The sequence below is a fragment of the Coregonus clupeaformis genome, chromosome 29 (assembly GCF_020615455.1).
Source record: "Coregonus clupeaformis isolate EN_2021a chromosome 29, ASM2061545v1, whole genome shotgun sequence".
NCBI lineage: Eukaryota > Metazoa > Chordata > Actinopteri > Salmoniformes > Salmonidae > Coregonus > Coregonus clupeaformis.
This window is the reverse complement of record NC_059220.1, coordinates 22748274-22763134: the sequence shown is the minus strand read 5'-3', so window position 1 is coordinate 22763134 and position 14861 is coordinate 22748274. Positions and strand designations below refer to the sequence as shown.

At 43.5% G+C, this 14861-nt stretch overlaps 1 protein-coding gene across 1 annotated transcript; it reads left to right on the top strand.

Annotated features, from left to right (window-relative positions):
• The first annotated feature begins 613 nt into the window (after nt 1–613).
• On the top strand, nt 614–14374 carry LOC121544867 (proline-rich membrane anchor 1-like). Its single transcript, XM_045209006.1, has 4 exons — nt 614–1386; nt 2387–2528; nt 7340–7466; nt 12118–14374. The coding sequence occupies exons 1-4, from the start codon at nt 1105–1107 to the stop codon at nt 12215–12217; spliced, it is 651 nt and encodes a 216-aa protein (XP_045064941.1). The 5' UTR covers nt 614–1104; the 3' UTR covers nt 12218–14374.
• Nucleotides 14375–14861: the final 487 nt, after the last annotated feature.

Here is a 14861-nt window from a genome sequence, read left to right as displayed (position 1 = left end):
TCCTTACCGATATGTACATATCTACCTCAATTACCTCGTCCCCCCTGTAAATCGACTTGGTACCCTGTGTATATAGCCCAGTTATCGTTGTATGTATTCCTTCTGTTTTTATTTGTCTATTATTTCTATTTTTCTCTCTCTCTGCATTGTTGGGAAGGGCCATAATAATTTCAGTTAGTCTACACCTGTTGTTTACAAAGAATGTGACCAATAAAATTTGATTTGATTGAATTCGTACAATATGTTACATTTTGCAATACATATGATGTGGTATGAATTCCAATTTGTTGTGGATAACATTAGCTAGGTGGCTAGGTCGCTAATGCTAACATTAGCTAGGTCGCTAACACTAGTTGGGTTAAGGTTAGAGTTTGGAGTTAGGCTAATGGTCAGTTTAAGTAACCTACTGTCTTATCGAACGTAATATATCATACTAAACGGGTCAAATAATGTAACCTAACGTAATGTAACATATACTAAATCGAGTGGCACGGATTTTAGTAACACATAATACGTCTTGCATACTGGGCATTTCGACCTACATGTCTCGGTAAACGTCTCTCGTCTGTTCAACTTTTCCTACGGTTCGTGCGATTCGAGAATAGCCTACTCGCAGTCAAGTATGACTGCGCTGGAAGGAAGGGCACTCCACTGGATGCGCGATGGTACGGTGAGGCTCCCCGCCTAATCTATAGTCTTTAGGCAGAGGGATGCATCGGTTTAACCCTTTGCTCTGCTCTCAAGAGTTGCACATATTTGTAAATAGCCTTTAAGTAATATTTAGTAAATAAGTTGAGGAAATGTGTGACGGGGCTGCAGCTATTTTGGGGAGTTGTGTTGGACAATCATTCTAATGATATTTCTTCTTCGTTTGCTTCAACTTCGATGGCTTGAGTATTTTCACTCATGCATGTTGACAAGCAAGAATGTAAGGTAGCCTATGGCCCGTCTACGGTTCTCACATCACGGAGCAAGGGAGCATCGGTTGGATTCGCAGCGCTGGACATCGACCTATAGCGCTGTGATTCGGATTGCGTTTGAGTGCCCAGATAAATAACTTTATATATTGGGATTGCTTGGTCACCTGCTTTCTTTGTCTGTCATATGCCACCGACAACGGAAATTCAAGCGCAAAATGAATATGGCATAAACTATTTCTGGAGACGCCGGTCACAGATATCGCTGCCGACTTGGATAGGGTGGATGAGAATTTCCCAAACGGTCCAATCCTATGCATACCGTGCTTGTTTACTCGCTACACTGTCTAGTGTCTTCGAGAAGAGCGCAGGAGGAATGCTGGTCCAAGATCTAATACCATTTACTTTAAGTTTTTGGCCTCTTCTCTTCGGTCATTGCATTCTCTCGTTGGTTTTACTCTCATGCCAGGTAGGTATGGTGTTCGTGCGCGCCTACACACTCTTGTAATTTTACGCATGGCGAGTTATTACACATCTAAGTGGGGCTGTATTGTGTTTTTGATAATACTGGCTATTGATCCTGGTTGAGTGAACTGCTCTTGTCACCTTTTTGTAACGTAATATCAAATATATATATATATATTTTTAAACACACAATGCCATGTTTATTGAGGTGCCTGTGGCCTTTCTGCACTCTCACACAATTGCATCAACTATGATACGTTTTTAGTGGTAAGCAGCTGTAGTTCCCAGTCAATTGATGCAATGTTTTCATGTGAAGTAGGCTATTGGTGATTGGAACACACATACGCACGCACGCACGCAGGCAGATAGCGGTAGACTCCTGGAAAGTAGCACATAGTGAGCTATAGATTCCCATCTGGAATATGATGTTGAGGATGAGTATTCTAACCCCTGCCCCATGCTACTGCCTACAGAGAACAGTGAGTCGCTATGCAGGCGCGGGATGTTGCCAGGGTTCATGTGTAATATGATTTGCTCGAGTTTCCAAGTACACCCACACACACTCCTCAGGGGAAGCCTGCTGCCCACTCTGGTGGTGGGTGGTTTCTCTGAGGGAGAGGGTTGCATCCGTAGACATGATACCATCCTGTATGTCTATGAATGCAGCTTATAGAGAAGCAATATAGTAGAGAGATATGATCTTGTGTACTACTGTTTCCAAACCACAAACCATGATGATCTAGTTTGCTGATGCCCTAGCACTGATGGTGCAGGACATTATATACACTGATACAATTACTCAGTGCATATTGCAGCAGGTAGGCTACACTACAGTATATTAACATTCTACGCTCTCATCTCACGCTCCTTTTTTAATGATAAAAAAGCAGACATTCTGAAATATGCCATTTGAGGGTGGATAATAAAAGTTAATATTTTTGAATGCATAATGAATAGTGAAACTATTTATCTATTTTCTGTCTCTCTTTCTCTTTGTCCATAAGGGTGAACTCCAGAGGTCATGCTCGCAGACTGTAACTGAGAAAGTGAGCGAACACTGCCAGCTGGCATGCCAGTGTAGAAGCTACCCTCCCCTTCCTCCCCCACCTCCTCCCCCACCTCCCCCACGGCTACTGTTGGCCACAGGTAAGGCTCAACTCACACCTGTATCACACCACATCAACCAGCCTCTGCTGTTTCACGCTCCTGTCTCACTATCCTGTCTCACTGTCACCTGTTTCACTCACAACTGCCTCACTTCCAGTGCCTGTATCTACCTAAACCTTTTCACTTTAAATGTCTTGCTAGCACTTTGCAGTACAGTGGCCTCATACCAGAGCATCTATAGTGGAATAAAGTGTATTTCTTCTCAGAAAAGAGCCAGGGGCTTAGGGGGAGCAGAATTTAAAACCAGGTAGTGGAAGAGTGTGTTGTGTGTTGATGTAGAAAGGCTTTTTTCTGAGAAGACTACGAGTGTGTGATAGAGCTGGCAGAATGTTGACAGCTGAACAGAGGGCTAATTTATGCTTGGCTTGACCTTGGGGAGTTCCCAGTTTCCTGTGAAATATCTGCCTGCTGGGCTCAGTGGTTGGGTTTCCCCTGGAGGGACCCCCTGATATAAAAAGCAGATAAGTTAATTAAATTAGGGTTTTGATACAGATAAGGGGGCTAATGAACTGGCCCGGCAGTTCCTTCTGTGTTTTAAAGTCGAGCCGGTGGCACTGAGTGTGTATGTATGTGTATGTGTATGTGTGTGTGTGTGTGTGTGTGTGTGTGTGTGTGTGTGTGTGTGTGTGTGTGTGTGTGTGTGTGTGTGTGTGTGTGTGTGTGTGTGTGTGTGTGTGTGTGTGTGTGTGTGTGTGTGTGTGTGTGTGTGTCTGTTGTCATGCAGTTTTCTTGCCTTACTGGTTTCCATGTCTCCTTCAACATATTTCAGTGCTTAACTAATGATCAGATATGTATCCGATCTGAAACTGTGACATTCTTGTCATTGACAAAGTAGTTATATCAACTATATGAATCAGTATATGATATCGCAATGGTGGAAGGAGGATAGTTTGTCAATATGACAGTTGATATGATTTGTATGTTGTCATGAATACTGTAATGAGAAGTTATGAAATATGGGACAGGCATTGCTGATGGTGCACTCATCCCAGGTCACAACTGAGAATGTTGAAAATCAGTCAGCCAGAACACTTCATGCTGAGAGTATGGAGGAGCACTCTATCATCAAATGCTCGACAGACAGCCGTGGAAAGGGTTCAATCAATCAGCTTAAATGATTTCCTCTGTTTGGTCAACTCAGATGGGCCTCTTTTCCTCCTGCATCACCACGTGAGGCATCTATGAATAGATAGATAGGGCTTTCATTGACCACTGTGTCTCTAACTTAGCTAACCTATCTGCCACCTGTTGATTTACAAGTCCACGATGTCCATCATGAACACAGGACTCTTCCACCGGGTCTTTTGTGCAAACTTGGTCTGCAGTCTAGTATTGGCTGTGTATCTTCTCACCATATTGTAATTCTCTGTTTATGAATCTAGAGAGTTATGCACAGTCTGTATGTATGTTATTCTATTTCTTTGGTTATATACCTCTGTGTGTGACTGCTGGCATGGTAGATTCTCTGAATCATTTTATGAGATTCTCTGACTGTACATTGCAGCATGGCATTCTGTATTTGTTATGTGGTTTGAAAAGAAGAGAACCATTACAATTGCAAAGCAAAACCTCTTGGCCCCAGCAAAAAAAATATGTATTTCTTAGAGTAAAATGTGAAAATAGCAGCTTTTTATAATAGCCTATGGTAGGTTGGGAAGGAGGCACTTATTTATATTTATGTATTGGGAGGGAGGCAAAACATGTATAATCTGGCCTTAGTGAGAGTTTTGTGAATAAATAAGAGGCCTACTCCTTTTCTAAATGGTTTAACTGTAATCATTGCTGCTGTAAAATCTGTGTGTTTTTGTATGTGCCAGATGCATAAGGGAGCTGATTCCAAAATAAAACATGAATATGCATGAAGTATGCATGAAAGTGGGACAATGAGAGAGACTGTATCTACAAAAAGTTTCAAATGAGGCAAATTGGCAGTGTTGAATAAGAGTCTGTGCTCTAAAAATGGCTCAGAATTCCCTTCAAATGAGAGATCTTTATCACAATGAAGTAGATCCTTACCCCGACTGAATTAAATCCTACAGCCGTTGACAAAATGTAGGATTAAAACGGAAGTTGGGCTCAGAGGAGATTTTACATTCATAGTGACTCATGACGTGGTGTACTGGGGAGAAACGTGCCTTGTCATTTGCTCTGGATAAATCTGCAGTGTTGGAATATTCCACAGCATTACTAAGGGTTATGTGTTACCATGGAGTCAATTCCTCCCTCTCGTTCACAACATAACTATAATCCAAATGCATATGTATGTGATTATTGCATTTCTCTCTTGTTACTAGATCAGGGATGGGCAACTTTGATGGAGGTGGAGCCACAAAAAATCAGAGCTCATCATGAACGGCCGCAAGTGGCTTGCGGGTCTGCGTACCCGCATCCATACCCACACATGCAGTAACCTTTTGGGGGCCCTAAGTGACATTTTGTTGGGGGGGCTGGGCCCACCTTGTGAACAAAACATTTTAGTGGCCGCCTTCTTGACAGCGGAGAGAATAAATATACGTTTTAGAGTTAACTTCCTGCAATTCTATACATTTTGCCATAAGGTGGAGAGAAATGTTTGCAGTTTTTAATATGATATCTGAGTGAGAGTGATTAACAAAATCAATGGGGGCCCCCCGGTCAGTAATTTGACCATGATTACTACACATTTAGATAGCTGGCTAGACTAATTTACCAATATATTTTTTTTTTGCATGGGCTAATTGAGTGTCAGTGACTGACATAACAAGATAAAAACTGCTAATGTACTACCAAATATCGTGTATTCTACTATTCAAACTCTGAACAGTAAGTTGAGACTGAGCTCCTACAAATTGAAATGAAGTTGCCCATCCCTGATCTAGATTATTATACCCAGAATACAGTCATCACTACACTCTTAGCAGTTGGTTGGGGAGCTACAGTATGTTCAGTTCATGTTTTCATACTTAGATATAATAAAATGGATTCCCTCTCTGACAGAATGAGACATGCTTATTGCTGGGGACCTCCCCCCTGTCAAACTGAGCAGGATTGTCAGTGCCACATAGATTTTAACGAGAGAGAGAGAGAGAGAGAGAGAGAGGGAGAGAGAGAGGGAGAGAGAGAGAGAGAGAGGGAGAGAGAGTGAGAGGGAGAGAGAGAGAGAGAGAGAGCGCGCTCTTGATACTGTAAGCTGCACTGAGTGTAATACAATGTCCCTGGCATGTGTACTTGTACATGGTTCTACCCTCAGTCAGACATAATGTGACCAGAACATGGTGCTCCTGCAGGTGAAATAAGTTTGGACACAGAGTGCTTTTGTAATAAAGACTGACTGCATTTTAAATGATTCATGGAGCAGGGTTAGATATCTCTGAACATTGAACCTTAGAACAGGTGAGCACCACCCTGCTACCCAGATTTAGGAGACGAATCAGACCCAGAGCTTTATGGTGGAATGGTATAATAATGTTGCAGAGAATCAATACAAAATTTATCAGCAAATTGATTTACAACATGGACTGGGGTTGGGCTGCATGAATGATGAGCTTTCATCATGTTATCCTAAGACATGATGGCTGTCTATGAAGCATTTATGATGTAATACATAGGACAAACACAGTATCTAGGCTAAATCAGTTTGCATGATAACCTAATCTCGATAAGCGGCCAAGTGCTAAGGCTGTTAGAATGCTAATGCTGTTTGAAAAATGAAACTACTTGTCTTTTCTCTCTTTGTCCACGCTCCCTCTCTCTCTAACCCCTACCCTCCCTCTCTCTCTTCCCCCTACCCTCCCTCTCTCTCTAACCCCTCCCCTCCCTCTCTCTCTTCCCCCTCCCCTCCCCCTCTCTCTCCCCCTCCCCTCCCCTCTCTCTACCCCTCCCCTCCCTCTCTCTCTACCCCCTACCCTCCCCCTCTCTATACCCCCTACCCTCCCCCTCTCTCTACCCCCTACCCTTCGCCTCTCTCTACCCCCCTCCCTCCCCCTCTCTCTACCCCCCTACCCTCCCCTCTCTCTACCCCATACCCTCCCCCTCTCTCTACCCCTACCCTTCCCCTCTCTCTACCCCCTACCCTCCCCCTCTCCCTACCCTACCCTCCCTCTCTCCCCCTACCCTCCCTCCCTCTCTCTCTCTACCCTCTACCCACCCTCCCCCCTCTCTCCCCCCTACCCTCCCCCTCTCTCTACCACCTACCCTTCCCCCTCTCTACCCCCTACCCTCCCTCTCTCTACCCTCTACCCTCCCCCCTCTCTCTACCCCTACCCTCCCCCTCTCTCTACCCCTCCCCTCCCCCTCTCTCTCTACCCCCTACCCTCCCTCCCTCTCTCTCTACCCCCCTAACCTCCCCCCTCTCTCTACCCCCTAACCTTCCCCTCTCTCTACCCCCTACCCTTCCCCTCTCTCTACCCCCTACCCTCCCCCTCTCCCTACCCTACCCTCCCCCTCTCTCTCTACCCCCCTACCCTCCCTCCCTCTCTCTCTCTACCCTCTACCCACCCTCCCCCTCTCTCTACCCCCTACCTCCCCCCTCTCTCTACCACCTACCCTCCCCCCTCTCTACCCCCTACCCTCCCCCTCTCTCTACCCCCTAACCTTCCCCTCTCTCTACCCCCTACCCTCCCCCTCTCTCTACCCCCCTACCCTCCCCTCTCTCTACCCCTACTCTCCCCCTCTCTCTACCCCCTACCCTTCCCTCTCTCTACCCCCCGACCCTCCCCCTCTCTCTCCCCCCCTACCCTCCCTCTCTCTCTACCACCTACCCTCCCCTCTCTCTCTACCTCCTACCCTCCCCTTCTCCCCTTCCCTCCCAGTGGTTGAGTCCCCTCTGCCCCTGTTGAGGCCATGGTGGATGGAAATCATAGTGCTTGGGACGGTGGGCTGTGCCTCAGTTGTTTTCCTCCTTTCAGCCATGATCATCTGCTACAAGGCCATAAAGAGGTATGTTGTTTAGCTGTCAATGTCAATGTGATTGGCATGGAAGAGACTGTGTGGTGACATTCTTATAGCCTACATCCATTCAGAATACACAAAAAAGTATTTTGGGTCAAAGGGAGTTCAAAGGTCAGGGAAATGGAATAGATCATTACACTGTAATTTACACTGTAAGAGTCATTACACTGTCACTCATCAATACTGTACTGTATGTCATACATAATATTACACAATACAGCTATCACCATAAAGGAAGTTAGATTGAAATGAATATATATAATCTTACAAGGAATAACTCAATGATCAGCATTCAGCATTAAAGAGATAGATTGGGGGTAAGGCCCTGCGATAGACTAGCGTCCTGTCCAAGGGGTGTACTTGTACATCAAGCTACCTCATGCTAGAGAAACAGGAGATAGGCTCCGGTACCCCCCTGTATATATAGCCTCCCTACTGTTATTTTATTTTACTTCTGCTCTTTTTTCTCAACACTTTTTTGTTGTTGTTTTATTTTACTTTTTTATAAAAAAAATTAATGCCTTGTTGGTTAAGGGCTGTAAGTAAGCATTTCACGGTAATGTCTACACCTGTTGTATTCGGCGCATGTGGCAAATAACATTTGATGTGATTTGACTCCTATGAGCCGTTCCGGCTCTCACAAGCGACTTACTTACCTATTCACCTAGAGCAATGTCATTACACTGTCACTCATTAATACTGTACTGTATATCATATATAGCGTTACGCATTGCAGCTATCACAATAAAGCAAGTTAGATTGAAATGAATATATATAATATTACAGGGAATAACCCACTGATCTGAAAGACCTGTGCTATAGTTAGCTGTCTCTATCAGCAGTGTTCGAGACGTTGAAATACTTTGTACATTCCCTGTTCTATTTCTCGGAGTGGGCTGATTTTGAATTGTGTAATTGTTCAGAGCTTTTTAGGCTACCAGCTGAATGGTTGTGAAAGTAAAGGCAATATGGGTTACCGGAGAACGCCCATGAACCTGTCCCTCTCGTCGTAGTGATGATGTATACTGTTTCCCACTGTTTGGATTGGTTCATCAAAGGAAAGGCCATGTGGGGTTTTAGCCTGCAGCACAACCAAGACCCAATTCCCTGTCTGACATTCAGGCAGCACAGAGTGTCACTCAGACACATGCGTTCAGACACTTAAACACACACATACTGTGCACGGTGCTGGACATAGACACGCATGATAAACACATGCTAACAGGCACAGTGTGACTAAAGAAAATATAAATGTGCGCAAAGAAATGCATACAGACACAGCTGTTGACACGTTTCTGCACATTATTTGAATACATCAAATTGTTATTCATAAAACTGTATAAAGAGTGGATCCTACATATGGCTTTCCTCAGTAGGATAATATTTATCCTTTTCTCAAACGTCAAACAGGCAAGTTCAGGCAGTGGAACTAATAGGCGGTTGGCTCAGGAATTCATTATGGCAATTCTCCAGCCCCCTCTGTAGCCAAGGGGCACCTTATTTAATGCAGCGATGGCAGGGAAGTGTTGTTGCAATACGGGCCGCTGTAGCCCCAAACCCAAGTCATTATTTATGAATTAATTTGCGCAGTCATTCAGTCGCAGGCCACATCTTTTATACATGCAAGCAGGTCGTGTCCTGAAGCTCTGATGGAAGTGGGCTCTGTGACTGCAGAATCTGATGGAAGTGGGCTCTGTGACTGCAGACTCTGTGCCACACCAAGCCTCCATCCCCTCTGACTGAGTGAGGAGGTAGAAACTCTTAAGGTCCAGTCTGACTGCCCACATTGAACACTCATTAGTCCTGAGCCAATGAGAAATCAGTCTGAGGAAACTTTGTCATGGGCGCTATAATCATGCATCCTCTCTGACTGAGTGTGCGAGAGAAACAGCCAGAGAAATGAATGATACAGGGACAGATAAGGATGTTGTCTACCAAAGCTGTGAAACCGTAGTAATTGGATGTCTTTGTCAATAACAATGTGAGAGAGGGTTTGTCAGTGAGAAAAACAGAGCCTGTTATATATAGCCCTTCCAGCCCCTCAGTGGTCAGGGCTTTCCCAATGAAAATCCACTGGAGTGTGGCCAAGGCCCCAGCAGCACAGACACTAGAGGAGCTATCTCTGCAAGCCCAGGCCGTCCCTTAGCTCGGGCTGCACACATTTGACCTTTTGTTTTTTTGTCTCGTAATCTTATTCCGCCAGTCGTCTGTCAGAGGGAATGAGGTTGGACGAAACCCATTCCATCCAATTCAATTCAATTAGGTTCATAGCATCAGGGGAGCTGCTGTTAGTGAGCATAGAGAGGAAGATTCAGACACGCTGCGTGACAGTGCTGTGCTATCCAAACCACAGACATGATGCTGCAGTCCATGCTGTCAGCAATGCAGGGAGTCTAAACACCACAACAAAACAAGATAACATACTAATGAATCTGTGCTGGTTTTTCCTCAACTACTTGCTCCTCAGGGATATCTGGACAAATCAGGACAGGACAAATCAGGACAGTTTGTGTTCAGGGTAAATCCACCATAACCATTCAGTTAGGGAAAGATTTCACGAGGAAGCTAAATATACTGTATATGTAATAAATATATTACATAGTATGTTATCTATTCTGGTTTTATGATATTTCATTACCACAACCACTTTCAAAACAGTGAAAAGTGAAAACCACTATATGAGGGGTCTCTGAACAGTAGCTTGTTCCTCTAATGTCCAGATGGGATGAGAGTAACTGTAAACAGCTCAACACATGTCCCAACCTCAACATTATCCCTTCCCCAAACTTCAAACAGGGGCATGTACTGCGATTGCACAGCTTTGATATGAAATATTAATCTGACCTGTGAAATGTTGTGTAGCCACCTGCCACGTGTCAACAGCATGACATCTATTATTGAAGGCCTGGGTAGAGGTCGCTGTGAGGCCCAAACACCCTGCCCTCTATGGTGGTCTGCTGGAAAAACATTGATGATCATTGACTAGAGACTAGGTCAGTGCCTTTGGAGAATGTTAAAACACCTCTTTAGTGGTCTGTGGAGACTGCAGTGGGGAAGTCTGGTGTATCCCAACTCCCCTAGCTACCTCCAATCATGAACACATGCACGCACACACACACATACACATATACCCCAGCACTAGCCAATCATGTCCCAGCAGGATGTGTTGGTACCCTTGGGCCCGGCAGTTTCCTCTCCCAGGCAGGTTGTCCCAGGTCCCAGAGGGAGAACACAGCATCTGTTTATCAGCAGGGCTGGCGTCTGTCTGTGGGTAGCCATCACCACCACCACAGTCCGGCACTACAGGACACACTCCTACAGATGGCATTTACAGAAAACAAAACATAGGAAGTGCACTGAGTCACTGTCACTGTCTCGTGTGATGGGTAACCTTGCCTGAGACTTAGGAAGCCAACTGTCACCCCCAGACAGGAAGCTAGTAAGGAAGCTACGGAGTACTCATTAGTGACTATTCAGTTATACTAATGAGATACTCCAAGTTAAGTGTCTCTAAGTTAGTACTGGAAAGAGTGAATGGGTTCAGAGACATTAACACAGTTTCTATCACTCATACAATACAGTTATGGCTTGTATAATCCATGGAGATTAAATATTATCTTTTTACAAGAAGACATAGTATTTGTGGATGATGATTTGTTTAGTTTAAGTTTATTTGCACCAAAGAAAATAAGTGATAAACAACAAATCAGATAAAACATGTAATAAAACACGGTGTGCAGGTGTGGTTAGAAGCCCAAGGGCTTATATAAAAGCCAAACCACAAAAAAACAATATACAATACATAAGTACAAAAATGGTTTGTTGTGGACATAGCATTTGTGGATTAGACTGAGAATGACTGTCCATCAGGTGAGACTGGCCAGATGTGGCTTTAGGAGGAGAGGGAAGGAGAAACTGAGCTAAGATGTAGCTTAAGGGTCCTCTGTGCCACTGAAGGCAGTGTACAGTAATGAGTGGGACAATGACTGTACTGACTGTATTCAGATCTGTCTCTGGGTTACATAAGCCTGGGTAGAGGAGAGCAGCTGAAGGGGTCGGCACAGAAGACACAGTACACTGGACAAATATAATAACCACAAAAGCACTGAGGGATGCATGAAAGGGGCTTGCATTGAAGGATACTGCTTTTCACAGACCAATAACAGTGGAGGATCATGTGCTTCTGCTTGTTTTTCACCCAAATGTGGCTCACAGAAAGGGTAGCATTACAGCATAACCAGAGTTAGAGAGAATCACACACAGAGTATCACCGTATTAGGGTGGGTTTGAATTTAAACCCTAGCAGTATTTCTTCTGTGTCCAATGTATACATAACAAGCTCTTCTGAGGTAAAATAACAAATAATCGACCATCAATGGAGAGTGTGTCTAAATGCCACATCCAACATCTCTTCTGTTTGATTTGTATCTTCTCGTTCCTTTCCTGGCTCTAAGTGTAATGTGACCTTTTAATGTTCAGCTTATTAGAGAGCATGACTGACCAGTGCATCCACAATAGCCTATGAAATCCAATCTCTCCATAGGTGAACAGCCACAGGCTTTAGCAGAATGATTTATGTTTTTCCTGAAGTTGACTAAAGCACCTTTACTGTCCTAACATAAATTGTGTCTATTTGCAGGAAACCACTACGGAAAGAGGAGAACGGGACAAGTCGTGGGGAGTATGCCATGAGTGTACGCAACAAGAAGGCCATGGGCCCCAACAACACTGTGGTGTAGACTGTCCACTGACAGAAAGAGGAAGTGACATCACCATCACCCCCCACCATCCACCCTACCCTACCCAAAACTCCTATTACCTAGAACGCAACAGGGGGTTGACCTGTTAAAAATGCATAAACACCTTTCCTTCTCTCCTAGCATGTTGCCTGGATGAAAGACAACATCCAGATAAAGGAGAGCGGCGAGAACCAGATAGAGAGAAAAACAAAACATGGAAGTGGATTCAGAGAATGAGTAAAAAAGTGAATTGAGAAGTATTACACCAGACTGAACATCATGTTGTCAACATGAAGTGTCATTGACAGGGGAATGGTTGACTGCTAGGCTGCCAATCTGCACAGCTCTACACTTCTTACAGACAACTTCAATGTAGGAACAGACACTGAAGTGCAGCAATGGGATAGGAGGTTGCGGAGGACCAGATCATGAAGAAAATGTGCACGCAGTTTTTATGGAAAATGTATCATTTTTTTCTACAGTCTCGGGCTGTCTCTCATCTATTCTCATCTGACCATTTTAATTTTTGATTTTTAAAGCAGAATTTGTATTATACTGGCACAGTTGCAGGTGCCTGCTGTGGTTTGGGATGTATAGTGCTCATCTGACTATGCAATTAAAACATATATTTACAGGTCATACCAAGTGGGAAGTAAAACAAGGAGATCAAGTCAGTTCCTGTGTTCCATACCAACAAGACAACTGAGAACTGAGCCTGAGGACAAACTTTATCTACCTATCTATCTAATTTGTTCATTTATTTATTGACTGTATTTATTTATTTATTAATTTATTTGTCTGCTAATGTATGTCATTATTGGTTAATTCAGTCAGTTTAATGATTTGAAATGTTTTCTTTTTCTATTAATTATTTAGTAATCATATCATTCATTTTAATGTTCTGATGCTTCAAGCCCACTTTTAATTTGCAACAGACACTGACGCAGACAACATATCTGCAAAGAGTTTTGGGTATCAATTGTTGATCTCTTGCTGTTTGATATGCCTTTCTGTGTTCCCCTGTAACTTCAGCGAATATGATGGGGATTTCTGTGATGTGAGTTTGTGAATGTGTGTTATTCTGACCATGCTTTTAGCAGCTTATACTACCCCTCAATTCTTTATCACAAGACTAACATGGTATTGCATTTTGTGTTGTCACATCTCACTGGTTAGACAGCCAGGGGGAGGTAGTTGGGGACAGTGGGAAGCCCTTTGCCATCTTCTGATGTGATTTTACAGTCTTAATTGTTCCACCTCCCAGCAAGGGGACAACCCATCACTATAGAAACAGTGCACATGATCCCAGGGCTGACATGCTGATTGGTGGAGGACAGGAATCTAAACAGAGGCTAATCCGGATATCAAGTTGCAGAGAGGATGGCCTCAAAAGGGACATGTTACTCAGTGCACTCACACTCACAGGCATTCCCAACATCCTTCTGCAATAAACAGTACACAGTTGATTTAAAGCATTACTCAATTATTACGCTGCTTGTTGGCATAGGTGCAGTTCATTTGTATATTAGTGCGTGTTGTGTGAGTGTACGTGCGTGAGAGAGAGCACAATACATGTATGGCTGGCAGTATCTCTGAAAATGTTCCATTACTGTTGAATTTTGTAAAAACAGACCTTGCATTGTGAAATGCATAGGTATTAGCATATCTTACCTATAATGTACTCACATACTGAAGATACGTCACTAATACTGTACATTATGAGGGAAATAACCTTGGATGCATGAATGTAAATATTGATATTTAAAAATATCTGCCTTCTGGACTGTTAATTACATGTACAGTGTAACAGAAAATGTGTTTATACACAGTAGAAATTAAACAATGTGCTACCAATTAGAATTAAATCAATGTTATCATGTTTATGGAGTAAGCCATATATATATATATATATATATATATATTTGGCAATGAAAGTTATTGCACAATTGATGCATTATATACCAAAAGGATACATACAATTGATAATGTGCATTCTGTTGATTTATTGCTGACTTTTTCAGTTGTAAATAAAAGTGAACAGAATGACAGGCCTTTAGTCTTATCACATAAACATCAAAAGGAGAGACAAAATGAGACCATGTTTTAATTGAATGGTGTACAGTACAACATTGATAAAGCCAGTGTGTGTTAATGATAAAGGTGTTATTTTTAGCCTGTACCCATGGTGCCTCTCCTCTCCGTGTCTCAGAGAGCTCTGTTGCTAGTCTTCTTCTGGGCTCCCCCTGGGCGCAGGACGTGTTCTCAGTCTGTCTCACACTGTTCATTTTTAATGAACAGATATTATCAAACACGGCCATCCCCCTGGGGCTCCGTCATGCAAACGGGACAACTTGTGGGCCACTGGGGTTCTTTTGATGTCAGGGTCTTGGTACACACAGACTACAGTATGTACATAGGACTGGTCAGCCACTTCTGCTCTGCTACCACTCTGGCCATTGTGACCCACATGCGTGACTGAATAGAGCAGCTGACAAACCCAAATCACACAATCTGGGAATATGTACAGCATACTCCTCATAAATGTTGTCAATAGATAATAATATAATTGGGAAAAGCTATGGGCTCTGGTAGGTCATCAAGGAATTAATTAGTCCATATTCTTTAGCATTTTTCTCCTTTAAAA

Bases quoted from the DNA above. Each gene is read 5' to 3' on its own strand.
- LOC121544867 (XM_045209006.1), top strand. From the start codon at position 1,105: ATGCCACCGACAACGGAAATTCAAGCGCAAAATGAATATGGCATAAAC. The intron at 2,529-7,339 runs GTAAGGCTCAAC...CTTCCCTCCCAG, and splicing joins ACGGCTACTGTTGGCCACAG to TGGTTGAGTCCCCTCTGCCC. The intron at 7,467-12,117 runs GTATGTTGTTTA...GTCTATTTGCAG, and splicing joins TGCTACAAGGCCATAAAGAG to GAAACCACTACGGAAAGAGG.